Below are 12667 nucleotides of genomic sequence, written 5' to 3' on the forward strand. Positions count from 1 at the left end.
TAGGAGCCTGCTTCTGTGTATATATACCACAAGATGGCCATCTTGTGGTATATTGTGTGTCAACTAGGGCAGGCGTGATTCCAATAATGCCCAAAACCACTCCCCTTTGTGTGATATAGCCTGTATCTGTATAACACAGTCCCAGATGATAGCCTTCATACATCTTTAAGGCAACCACAAACACCAAACTGTAAAACATTCTAATTGGTATTAAGACAAGAACATTATTTTCTCTGCCATTCGAATATACACCTGACAACGAGTCAAATTGCTGTGAGATACTGCACTTGAAGGAGGTTGGAAAATATATGCGATACACACAACAAAGGTGTGTGAGACTTCAGTTTCATCACATATCCCACCAACTTTTCTTCTTATTCCAATACCAGACAACTCTGTCTCCTACAGGTTACCACCACCTGGGTTGTAGATGGGCAAACAAACAGAACATAGATACATCAATATCACTCACATGTGTCCAACATCAATGGGGTTGGAGGTGGCGAGTCGGACTGACATATGGGGCGGACTTTGTCTAAAGTTATTAAAATTCTGTGGAATAACCAAGAACGCCAGAAGATAGAAATATTTATTGGAATACGAAATGTACTGTTTTCTCATTTCATCACCGACTAATGGCCTCTCTCCTCGCCGTACTGAACCCCCCCTCAAAACACTGGCCTGATCCCAAGTGAACTGCATGATGATTACTGTGATCCTGTGCATCTCTTTGCTTTTCTTGTAAACCTAACTCCCCCTCCTCGTGTAGACATATTGCCTCTCAGAGCACCATACCCGTTACTATCTTGCTTGTCCTTTCTCCCTCCGGAAGCTGACCTTATGGTCCTGTTCTAGGCCTCCAGGAGCCTTCCTTCTTCAATCACTGGACTGAATGCTGTTACTTTGTGCCCAAATGACCACTCATTTAACTCTCAGGCAACTTCAACCCTTGCCACTCTCCAATGCAACTTTCAAGGCTTCACCCCTGAATTCTCTAACCTACCTCATTAATCTCCTATGTCTCTCAAACTGACTTATTATCCCCTCCTTCCTCCTCAATTTCTCTCCCCCTGCCCCCTAGTTATTTCATACTACATTTTTACCCCACCCCTTCTCTCACCCCCTATTCTACCTTTCCCCCCTCTCCCCCTACTCACAACTACCGTCCTTATTGAAAGCCAGGCTTCACCCATTCCCACCCAACAGAGACTCACCATGTCTCTCCAACTATTCTACCCCCCCCCCCCCCCCCCCAAGTAGCTCACTCCCCCCTTCTCTCGTTTTTTTCTTCTCTACACCATATTGCTCCCCCTTCCTCACTCCCCCTGATCTCCATCTTACGACTTTACCATGCCCTCCTCCCTCACCTCCCTCTCCCTTCCGGACACTGCACTCTCAAAACATGGCCCCAACTCATGGATCATCTTATACCCCTCCAACCTCTCTAAAAATGCCAAGGCAAAATTTCAAACTTAAATTACTAATTCACTACCCAAAAACTTTAATAGCCGATATCTACCTCAGTCTCACCTCTCCCACTATGTCGAACTACATTGTCTTCTCCAAACGCCCTTCCAAAATGGAAAAGCACTTTCCTTCGCCTCCTTACAATCTCTAAAGCAACTAACATTCCATATGGCTTCAAATTGTCCAACACCCTATCCACAGCCTTTCCCGGCGAAACTGACATTTCCATCTTCAAAACTGGCAACATCATCATTACACAATCCTCTCTTTCTGACTCAAAAAATCTCTTCCTAGGAGATTTTAACATTCAATGGAACAATGTTGAGGATCCCACAGTCATGCGTCTCACTAACCACCTCGAGGTCAACATCCAACCCATATCAAAGGAGCCACTCTTGACGCCATCATTTCGAACAATGACCTAACCTCCCTTTTCAACATCACCCCCACTGACTGGTCTGACCATCACCTCATTCTTTCCAAGATCGTAACCAATTCCCTCTCCCCCGTACAAACAGCGCCAAAGCCTTAAAAATGGACCAGAAGTTTTAGTCAAATCCCCCCGATGTACTTGAATCCAAACTCCAAACCAAACTCCTTCTCACCCCTCTCTCCTACAATGCCAACGACCTCAATGAACATTTCAACAAGACCGTCAAGGATGTCCTGGGCCAATTAGCCCCTCCTAAACTAAAAATACGAAGAAATATCCCATCCAAATCTTGGTTCAACTCCGAGCTGAACAATGAAAGACATTCTCTTACACTTATTGAAACAGCAACCCTCTCCCTCCCATCTTGCCCTCCTCAAATCCGCTAGAACAAAATACAAAAAACACCTTTCAAGGAAAAGGCCTTCTTCTTTCGATCACAACTTGATCGTGCAAAAAATAGACCCAGAGAATTGATCAATATAGTAAGAAAACAAACATCTTCCTCTCCCACCGAGCGGATTGCCTCCACTGAGAAATGTGAAGAAATTGCTAACTTCCTCTTGGATAAAATCACCAAAATTGAGCAGTCCTGCCTTCCAACACTTGCCTCGCACCCCCCCCAATAAAATTGCCGTTGATGTCTTCTTTGACTTACCGCCCTTGTTGAGCCCCTCCCCTGTCATCCCAACCCCCAACCCATTTCAATCTTTCCTGAATCCAACCCCTTCAACATACAGTTGAAAAATAATGCCTCCTGGCAAAACTTTCATCCTGTAACCGAACATTAAGTCCTTAACATCATCTCGAAACTTAAGCAGACTTCTAACTCCAAAGAACCTCTTCCTTCCAACCTTGTCCAAGATCTCAAACAACTCATTGCCCCTTACTGGACGTCTATCATTAACTCCTCCTTTACCACGGAGTGTGTCTCCGACTCTCTCCAGGTCGGTCAAATCACGCCGATCCTCAAAAAACCATCTGCCAACCCGAACCACCCTAACAACATTCGCCCCATTTCAAACCTCCCTCTCCTATCTAAAGTCCTTGAAAAATGTGTTCTCCGACAACTGGACATTCACATCTACATTTTTAACATACTTGACACGTTGCAAACCGACTTTAGAAAAGGAAGCAGCACAGAAACTGCCATGCTAAATATTGCCGATGACCTCCACTGTTTCCTTGATAATGGTGAGTCATGCCTACTCATTCTCCCCGACCTCTCCGCTCCCTTCGATACAGTCAACCACTCCTTCCTACTTAACTCACTCAAAGCCCGCTTTGGGCTCAGCGGTCTAGTCCTCAAATGGTTCTCCTCCTATCTCCAACACAGAACACAAATCAAAATCAATGACTGCCTCTCCAACCCCACCCTGGTCTCCCTAGGCGTCCCCCAGGGCTCCATTCTCTCCCCCACCCTCTTCATGGAATCCCTTACCCTCATTCTGAAACAAGCAGGAATTAACTACCATCTCTATGCGGAAGAAACCCAACTGTAGTACAAGATCAAATCCCATCCGATATTATTCACCTAAACAACGCACGGAGTAAAATCCAATCCTGGTTCTTCTCCAACCACCTCAACTTATCCCTAAAAAACAAAATCATTCTCTTCTCGCCCAAAACAAGCTCCCCATCCAGGGCTGGCTCTCTGACCGCAATGCCCTTAACTGCTCGCTCTCCTTATCTAACTCAGTAAAATCACTTTCCTTCAATATCGACAACAAACTCACTCTTAATAACCACATCAATAACTCAGCAAAAGGAGCTCTCTTCACTCTCCGACATCTTAAAAAACTCTAACCCTTCATTCCTTCCGACAACTTTAAATGGGTCGTCCAATCGCTAGTCCTCTCAAAAATCGACTATGGCAACACTATCCTCACCGGAAACCACAGAACCCACCTCGAGCTGTGCTCAACCCGGCCGCGAGGCTAATTACCGACTGCAAACGTTTCGATCATATCACCCAGCCCTCAAGGCCCTAAATTGGCTACCTGTCGAAGGAAGATCCGCATACAAGACTGCCTGCATAACTCACAAAGCCCTTCACCAACAAACCCTGTTGTACCTTTGCAACAAACTCGAAAAAGCAGGCTGCTCCCAACAGATGAGAAGCTCAAATGCTAAACTCCTCGTCCCCTCCCAGTCACAAAGGAACACCACTAAATCTTGCTCCGTCTCCGGAAATGCCCCGATCATCTGGAATGGCCTCCCCAGAGACTTACGCTGCAACCCCCCTTACCTCCGCTTTAAAAAAAGACCTTAAATCCCACTTTCTCACCAAATACTGGGACCCTTAACCTTGCCTCCGACTCTTTATTCAATCCCCCGACACCTCTTTTACTCTCATTTCTGCCCACTTTTCCCCTCCACTCTCTCTCCTTGCTTTACTCTCCACTCCAACCAAGCCCCCCGTTACGACCCATACCTCTAGCTCCTCCGTAGTCTCCTAATTCCTTACTTCCTTTCTCAATTTTATTCCCTTCCATTCTACACCACTAAATGTACCTCTTCCCCACTAATCAGCCCGAACTCTTCCTCTCCCCCTCTTCCAAAAATGAACTGAACCATGTGTTCCTGTCAATGTATAATAAAAATGGCCTTTCATGACAGCCCTTCTTGTTCCTATGCCAAATTATTAATGTCTTCATGTTAATAGTCTGTCCTGACAATTTCTCCTCACAGCAACAACTTTATTGCCTATTCGTTAACTTAGGAATTAGTTTGCAAACTTCCCGGTCTGTGAATTTTACCCCATTGAATCAACTGCACTGACGGTAATGATTAATGCTCATGTGAAGAGATCTGATACCCCCGGGTCTTGCCAGCGCTATATAAAACTTTTCAAATAAATGAATTGATTAATAAGAATACAGCGGTGCGCCTTAATATTTGGCTGTCTCTCACTTGTCTAACTGGTGCATGCATCATTTAACTGTTTTTCCCTGTCACCCTCCCTGGGTGTGGCCTCCACTTGCTGAAAACGTTAACATTTCTCTGGAATCAGGACTGCCAGAAGTGGATTGATAAAGATAAGACCATGTACAGTTTGAAGATGAGTTAAGCTATCTCAGGGTCAACATCCCTGCTTGGAGGAGACTGTAAATGTCCATTTGCACAACAGCTCCAGGAAACATATCTAGGTTGAACAAAGTGTTTTTTACCACGCACAGAGGGTTCGGCCTGTACATGTCCTGTCACCTTTAGTTGTAGCAGAGCCCATCCTGAACTGAGCCATGCCAACAAATTTGCGTATCAAGCATATAAGGCGGCATATGTCTGTGCTTCAGTGAACACTGGCAGAGCTCAGGGTTTCGTTCTGTTCCGAGTGATTGTTGTACCTTCATATAGGAGTTGCTGTATTCCTACTTTATATGTTATTCGAGGTAAAAAAAAAAAACTTTCCAGTGTAGCAAAGAATACTATTATTCCATCAGTCTCAACCCCTTGACTCTTGCAGCTTGCTAAGATCCCTTAACCCTTCTAGGAGTAGTAGTCTGAATTCAGCTGCCCAGAGGAGAAAGTTACAGAATACCAATGTTCACCCATGAACTGCAAAATAGGGCTTGGATGGGCTTTATCACATCTGTAGGATAAGCTTTGTAAAGGGTGGTCCACTGTGATGTTGATCCCATTTATTGCCTTACAAGTCCAAATCTTAGTGTTTTTGTGCATGGTGAGTGGGGGTTTCTCATTCAGTGATATCACGCTGATTTCCCAGTAAACCGTGCATGGGGATGGCTATGGCCTTTTTGTGTTCTTTTAATTCTAATTCTTTGGGTGTGGTTTATGAGGTTCTTCCACAAGCTCATTTATTGTGTACAACGCATGTTAATAGTACAATGAACACCATTCAATTTCAATAACAAAAGCAATACAAAAATAACTACCAGAACAAACACTCAAGTCAGAAGCGAATCTAAACAGCGCTAAGAATAAAGATCAGAAGAACGAATAAAGTATAAAGCAATAAGACAACTGATTGTTACTTTGGTGGGGAGGCTGCCACCTACACTGAGAATGCCATACTATGATAGGAACATTTACATTGTTAAAATTCCTTTCATTTGCTTCCATCTTAGTTAGTCCACAGGTACCGTCTAATACTACCATCTAATGACACTGATATAATTGTAACAGCTACAATTTACTTTCAATGCTGTAGGCTTGAATGCATTTCTTAAGGTACCAGCTAATAAAACTTCTCTTCTTGATTCATGCCATTTCTTTTGACACCATCTAAAAAGATCGGTTATGTTTGGGGTTCTATGCACTTTTTAGACCTTGAGTCAATACGTTGAGATAAGTTCATTTTCGGAAAAAATGTTGACAGCTTACGAACTAAAATGTCAGATTCTAAGGGGTACTATCACTCCCACTCAAGCCATGTTCGGAAGCCATCCTCCTTCCGCCACTTGAACACGAAAGGACCCTTTCCTGCACACACGTCAAGGAAATGTCCAATAAACTCCTTTGCATCTTTAGACACGAAAAGTCCCACGCGTCCTATAGCTTCCAAACAAATCCACAAATGCGCTTACCCCACAGCAGCCCCCGGGATCTTATGTATGTTGCCTTCATTCACTCTCAAATCACCCGGCTACCCTCTATGTCCTTTCATCAGTATTAGAACATCGCCAAACCGTCCCCCTCCTTCCATGAACCACAAGCTACTCAGCCACAACTCACCCCCCACCCGGTACATGTTGGCCGCCATCTTCGCCCCACTGCCCCGGCACAATGGAGCCTCGCCGCTACTACTGCTGCTGGCGCCGCCGCTGCAGGCCTGGCGGACACTTCCGCTTCCGGTCCGGGGCCCACGCGCCGCCGCGCGCACGTTCTCTGACGCCGCCTCGTGCCCGGTGCCGCCGTTGACTCGCTTCCTCGCGCCCACACGCAGCCGCACTACGCTGCTGATGACGTCACGAGCCCGGTAACCGGCCTTAGGCCGGGAGGGGCGGAGCCTAGGTCAACTCCGAAAACTAGCCTGAACCTTACGGAAATTGCCGAGTAATGCCGGAAATACACGACACGAATCGGAAACAGCCGACTATTACCGGAAACAGTTGAGGGTCAAACTTACTTACCGAATCTAGAGAGAAGAGAGCACGCTAGGGACCTGGCTTTTCCTTGTATGCCTTAAATGTTATTAGCGGGGAGGCTAGCCTTCCAGCGTTTTGTAGATTTGTCGAGCATATAGTTGCCCGCGCATGGTGTTTTTTACTGTTCCCAGCCAAGTTATGTTAATTTAATTTGATGTCGCGCAGGAATCACCCGGGTAGCTGGGCGCTAAAGCAGAAGACACACAGAGTTGAACAACACTGTCTTGAGCATTTTTCCGAATTTGATCCGAGCTTTACTTTGCGGATGTAGTAAGCATTCCAGTATGAGGGGGCCAGGTGGGAAAAAGACCCAACACTTTCTTAACTTTGATACACGGGACAGTGAGCATGGCATTGTCGTTGGATCAAAAGTCTAACTGCACAGTAGTGTTGAAGCTTCAGGTTGAGGTACCGGGGTGTGGTGAAGTAAATGATGATCAGGTCCACGTAGGTTCTTGTAATAATAGGTATTTATTAGCTACGATGTTACAAGGTGGTAATTCATAAATATTAGGATAAATCAAATAAAGTAAACTCCACCAGGAGCTGCCACCTTTCAGCTCAGTTCCAAGCTCCCAACTGACTAGAGCTCAGATCCCAACATTCTAATATGTCATCATAAATAATCGTTGAAATTACTTTATTCGAAACAAGTTTCATAAAAGTACAACACACAATATCCAAAATAAACTATACACAAGAATAAAATATTTCAGCAGTAAACAAATTATTAACATAAAAATAATTTCAGACAGTGGGCAAAAATTTTGACCTGATGAACCAAGCATTCGCCACATATTTAGCCACCCCACAAATCATATGCATTGAAATGACATTTGTTTGTAAAATACGCATGGCTAATCTATGTTCCCTCACCCCTAAATTCCTACAAACAGGTTTCAACCACCTATCTCTTGGTTTTTTGTAGGCTACACAAGCAAATAGGAAGTGTCCTAATGATTCTTTCGGGCAGGGACAACCTGGACATTTAACCCCTGTACCACTATATCCCTTCCAACCTTCTTTGAATGTGTTAAGAGGTAAGATACCGTATCTGAATTCCAGAAACAGTGTTCTATCTCGAGGGACCTGGATAAAGTCCAAAAAGGGCTCCAATTTTCCAAGGGGCTTATGGTCAAGGAAGGAGTTGGTTAAGTGGCCCCAATTTTGGTTCCTAAGATCTTTTGCAACAACCCAATCCCAATATAATTTCTTTACAATTGTTTTTGGGGGTGGCATTTGAGAAATCCAACTCTCCTCCAAACCTATGGATTTCACGAGCCTCTTTAGATTGTTCAACCATTTGATTTTGTTGGCTACATTCAAACCAATCAACTCATCCAAAACCATGGCATAATTAGAGAGTTCTGGGGTCCTTCTGAGGCGAACCCAAAATAACAAGGGGCGAATTTGCACCAGATCTGCTATTGATTTTTTGCCCAGGTCTAAAAATAAGGGTTTCAAGGGGGACGATAAAGGTAGCGAAACCATATTTCTAATAAACTTATTTTCCGCCACTTTTAAAGCTTTTGTATTTTCCGCACCCCAAAGTTCTGAACCATAAACTGCCGCCGCCAATGCTTTCCCTTCATACACTGCCAGGGTAGGGGCTATGGGTCTGCTAATAGAACGTCGCTGATTTTTAAGAATCACTCCTGCCACCCTTTTAAGGTTTAAAACCATTTTAGTAATATGGGCGGACCAACTCAAATTATTACAAAGTCTTACTCCTAGGTAATCAAATTCTTGAACCACCTCCAGCGCGGTGCCATTCAACAAGAGGTTAACCTTCCTATGATGCTTTTTCGATGTTAACACCATCAACTTTGTTTTAGAAGTATTTATTGTCAACCCTCTTTCTTTACAAAAACTGCAAAACCGATCAAGCAGTTTCTGCAGACCCATAGGGGATTTAGACATGAGAAGAGTGTCATCGGCAAACAGGAGAGTGGGTGTTTTCTCACCGGCAAGGGTGGGGGCATCAGCCTGGTCCTCCCTCAAATGGTCTACCACCCCATTAATAAAGAGGGAGAACAAGGTTGGAGCCATCACACACCCCTGTCTCACTCCCCTGTTTACCGGAATCCTCTCAGTCAGTTGGCCCTGAGATCCCCAGCGGATTCTGGCATAATTTCCTTCATGAAGTTTAACAATAAGTTGTAGAAGGTAACTAGGGAAACCCATATCGGATAAGACCGACCAAAGCTTAGTCCGTGGGATTACGTCAAATGCTGTCTTCAAGTCTATAAAAGCCAAGTATAGACTACCCTTCATGATTAGCACTGACTTCCAGCAGACTGCACAAAATCTGAAGACCTGATCTATTGCACCTATATTACTTCTAAACCCGGCCTGAAAATGGGACAAGATGTCATTATCCATAAGCCAAGATTCTGTGCGATTTATGATCACCCTTCCTACCACCTTCTGAATGGTGTCTATCAGACTTATTGGTCTGTAATTAGAGGGATCATCCCTTTCGCCCTTTTTAAAAATAGTTATCACCTCAGCGCCTTTCCAGGAGTCTGGAACAGGGCGACCAGCCTGGATCAAGTTCATCAGACACGAAATATACTTAGCCCATACATTTGGGTCATATTTTAACATATCCCCTGGAAGGCCATCTTGGCCTGGGGCCTTCCCGGGCAGTAATTTAGAGATAGCATCTAATACTTCTCTCTGCGAAAATGGATCCATAATATGGATCAAAGTTTCACAGAGCATGTTTCCAGGGATATTAGCTAATTGTGGTAGCGAGCTGTCCAAATTATCCTCGCAGTACAACTTTAAAAAATGGGAATACCATTCCTGCTCCGTAATATGATTTAAAATCGATCCTGCTCCCTTGCTATCTAAAATATTAATTAATTTCCAGAAAGTAACAGCATTTTTCCCACGTGCTGCTTCTTTAAGCTGTTGCCAGTGCTCTTCCTCCCAGGCTCGTTTTGCGGATTTTATACTTCTTGCATAATCTTTCCTAGCAGCCCGAACGGCCACAGAGTCCTTACTTTGTATTGCTTTGGTTATTGCTTTCCTCTTGATTCTACAATTACTCGTGTACCATGGGTTACTTGTGGTTTTAAAACCATTAAGACCTGATTTTGCCGGTTGCTTCTTACAAAAATGGGCTCCTATTTTACTTATTAGGTTACTATAGGATACCGACAAACTGGGACCGACTACATTTACTTCAGAGTGGGGCAAAACTGTCAAACTACTGATTTCTTTGGATACTAGATCCGTAATATTTTGGAGCTTCCCCTCGTCACATTTGACTATATTCCATTTTAGCTTCCTATTATTATTTACAGGGAAGATATCTTTAGTTAGCATCTCAGTTACCCGACTGGGTTCACGGCCACATACCCACCTAAGCTGCATACATAAGGGGTTGTGGTCACTATAAGAGGACTCCCTAACCACCATATCTATTACGTCGGGCCATGAGTGTGCATCTAAAAGGATGTAGTCGATGCGAGAGGGGCACCCCACCCTATTAAAGGTCATAGCACCTGCGCGATCTGATTTTGTACGGCCATTTAAGGCCCAAAGATTATGATCTAGCACCAGGGCATTCAGCTGAATAACTCTTGATGACCATTTCTTGATTGGGTTAAGATTTAGCAGAGGTATGCCTTGTCTGCCTTCCGCAACGTTCGGACCCAGTACCTCTTCCACATCTAGGGGTTCGAATGTACAGTTGAAATCCCCCCCGACCAGTATTTTAGAACTGGTCGGGAGTTTTGACAACTCCACATCCAATAATTCCAGTATTGGGGAAATAAGCCCTCCCTGAAGACCTCTAGCATAAATACAAAAAATTTCGTATGTATAGCCCCCTATACTGTTCTTTAAAGTGATGTGCAAGATGTCATTAGAAATGTGTTTGTTAGAAATAACACGGCAGTTCAGAGATGTTTTCACCCAAATCTGTAGCCCACCAGAGGGGCGGCCTCTTCCCGATGAGACAGCTGGAACATAGAATGTGGAGTATCCATTCATATATTCAGGGGATAGGCACCACGTTTCTTGAAACATACAGATATCAAAGGTGTTAATAAAGTTGTTCCAATCAGGATTTACTAAGTTTTTCTTGAGACCTGCAATGTTCCATGATAAAATATTGATAAGGGGACCCGGGGACTTGGGTTCCAATTGACCTGTGGGTACTATATCCTGCAAACAGCTACCAACTACAGCTGGAGGTACAATAATATCTGTACCAGCACAGGTGGAGCCTACAGTAACCACTCTGTCTACGGGTGTATTAACTTCATCTCCAGGTAAAACCTGCACCACCCTGCTACAAAATCGGTCGATGGGCTGCTTGGTGAGTCAATCGACTTCCTCCAGACCATTGAAACGATTATAACATTGGATAGGATGGTCCAACTGTGGGCCCAGCCATCCCTCCTTAAGCCTATTACCACCATGGTAGGTTCTACCTCTACCTCTACGCACTTCTTGCCAATCTCCTTTTCCAGCGTCTCCCCAATTGTAGGAGCGATGATTTCCCTGGGTTTCAAATCTCCTCCAACCTTGTTCATGCGGGGAGATCCTTAACCAGCTCCATCTATTATCATGATTCCCTGCGGGCATATAAAAGTATGACAAAGGTTTAACTAGAATCTCGGAGTCATTAATGCGGCTAGGCCCAGAGCAAATAAACTCTACAATACAAGGGTCTTCAAATGTAATCACCACACAGTCTCCTTTAAGATGTTTCTTTTTCTCTCCCACCCATGGTGTTCTCTCTACCATAAGAATATTCTTGTTCATATTGGGTGGGGATGGGAGGTTTCTGTCCAACCAATGACAAACTTTATTTTTAAGGCCCCAGAATGTTTCGGGGATATCTGAAGTGAGCTCAGGGACACCTGTTAATACTACCACAAATGGGCAGGCGTCAGATGGTAAATTAATATTCCGCCGTACCCGTGGTGTCTTCACAACGGGTTGGCGCTGGATAATGCTAGGCGCAGTTGCACTGGCTGTTCCTGTGTGTTTCTTAACGTCTACAATGACTTGATTGGTGGTCACTTTACCAACCTTCTGCACCATAGTAACGGTTGGGCAAGGCTTAATTTGCTGAGTGGGTGCTGTTGGGGGGTTCTTAACTAATGGTTGTGGGCTTCCCGTTGTACTGGGGGTATTCTTCTCGATTTCTTGATTTACTTTAACCCCCTTACAATTTAGGTCATTTGATATAATTCCCAATTGGTTTTCTATGCCCTGGAGTCTAACTTCCAGGGGCGAGAGCAAGGACCTAATAAGGGTTGCTAGGGTGTCAAAAAAGGGCGCATCCACATCCTCTTCACTCTCTACAGACTCATCAGGACTACCATTATCAAGAATGCTAGCCAGACTTGCATCGGATACAGTTACATCTGGTAACTCTAAAGGTAGGGGGTGTGATGTTCGAGGTTGCCTAATAGAGATTACTGGGGCATCCACACTTAATTCTCCCTCCTGTGAAACATTTCACCACCAACCGTGTTCCCCATACTAGATAAAATATTTTGGCTAGCTACAACATCACCTAGCCCTTCTGTTGCAGATGGTATTGGAGAGGGTGTTTTCCCCGCAATAGTGGGCCCCTCTAACTCCAGGGGGACTGTATGTATAATAGCTGAAGTAACCATAGGTGTTATAAGGGTTACAG

General features: G+C 44.3%; 1 protein-coding gene across 2 annotated transcripts in view; it reads right to left on the bottom strand.

The window, feature by feature from the left end:
* Positions 1–6856, bottom strand: part of MTA2 (metastasis associated 1 family member 2) — a 386348-nt gene extending 379492 nt beyond the window's left edge. Inside the window, exon 1 of one of the 2 annotated variants that reach the window (XM_078660594.1) lies at positions 6593–6856. In XM_078660594.1, coding sequence (XP_078516720.1) covers positions 6593–6620 — 28 coding nt within the window. In that variant the 5' untranslated portion in view covers positions 6621–6856. The remainder of the gene's footprint in view (positions 1–6592) is intronic. The other variant, XM_078660595.1, reaches the window with a different exon arrangement.
* Positions 6857–12667: the final 5811 nt, after the last annotated feature.

This window comes from Lissotriton helveticus, chromosome 9 (assembly GCF_964261635.1).
Source record: "Lissotriton helveticus chromosome 9, aLisHel1.1, whole genome shotgun sequence".
NCBI classification, from domain to species: domain Eukaryota; kingdom Metazoa; phylum Chordata; class Amphibia; order Caudata; family Salamandridae; genus Lissotriton; species Lissotriton helveticus.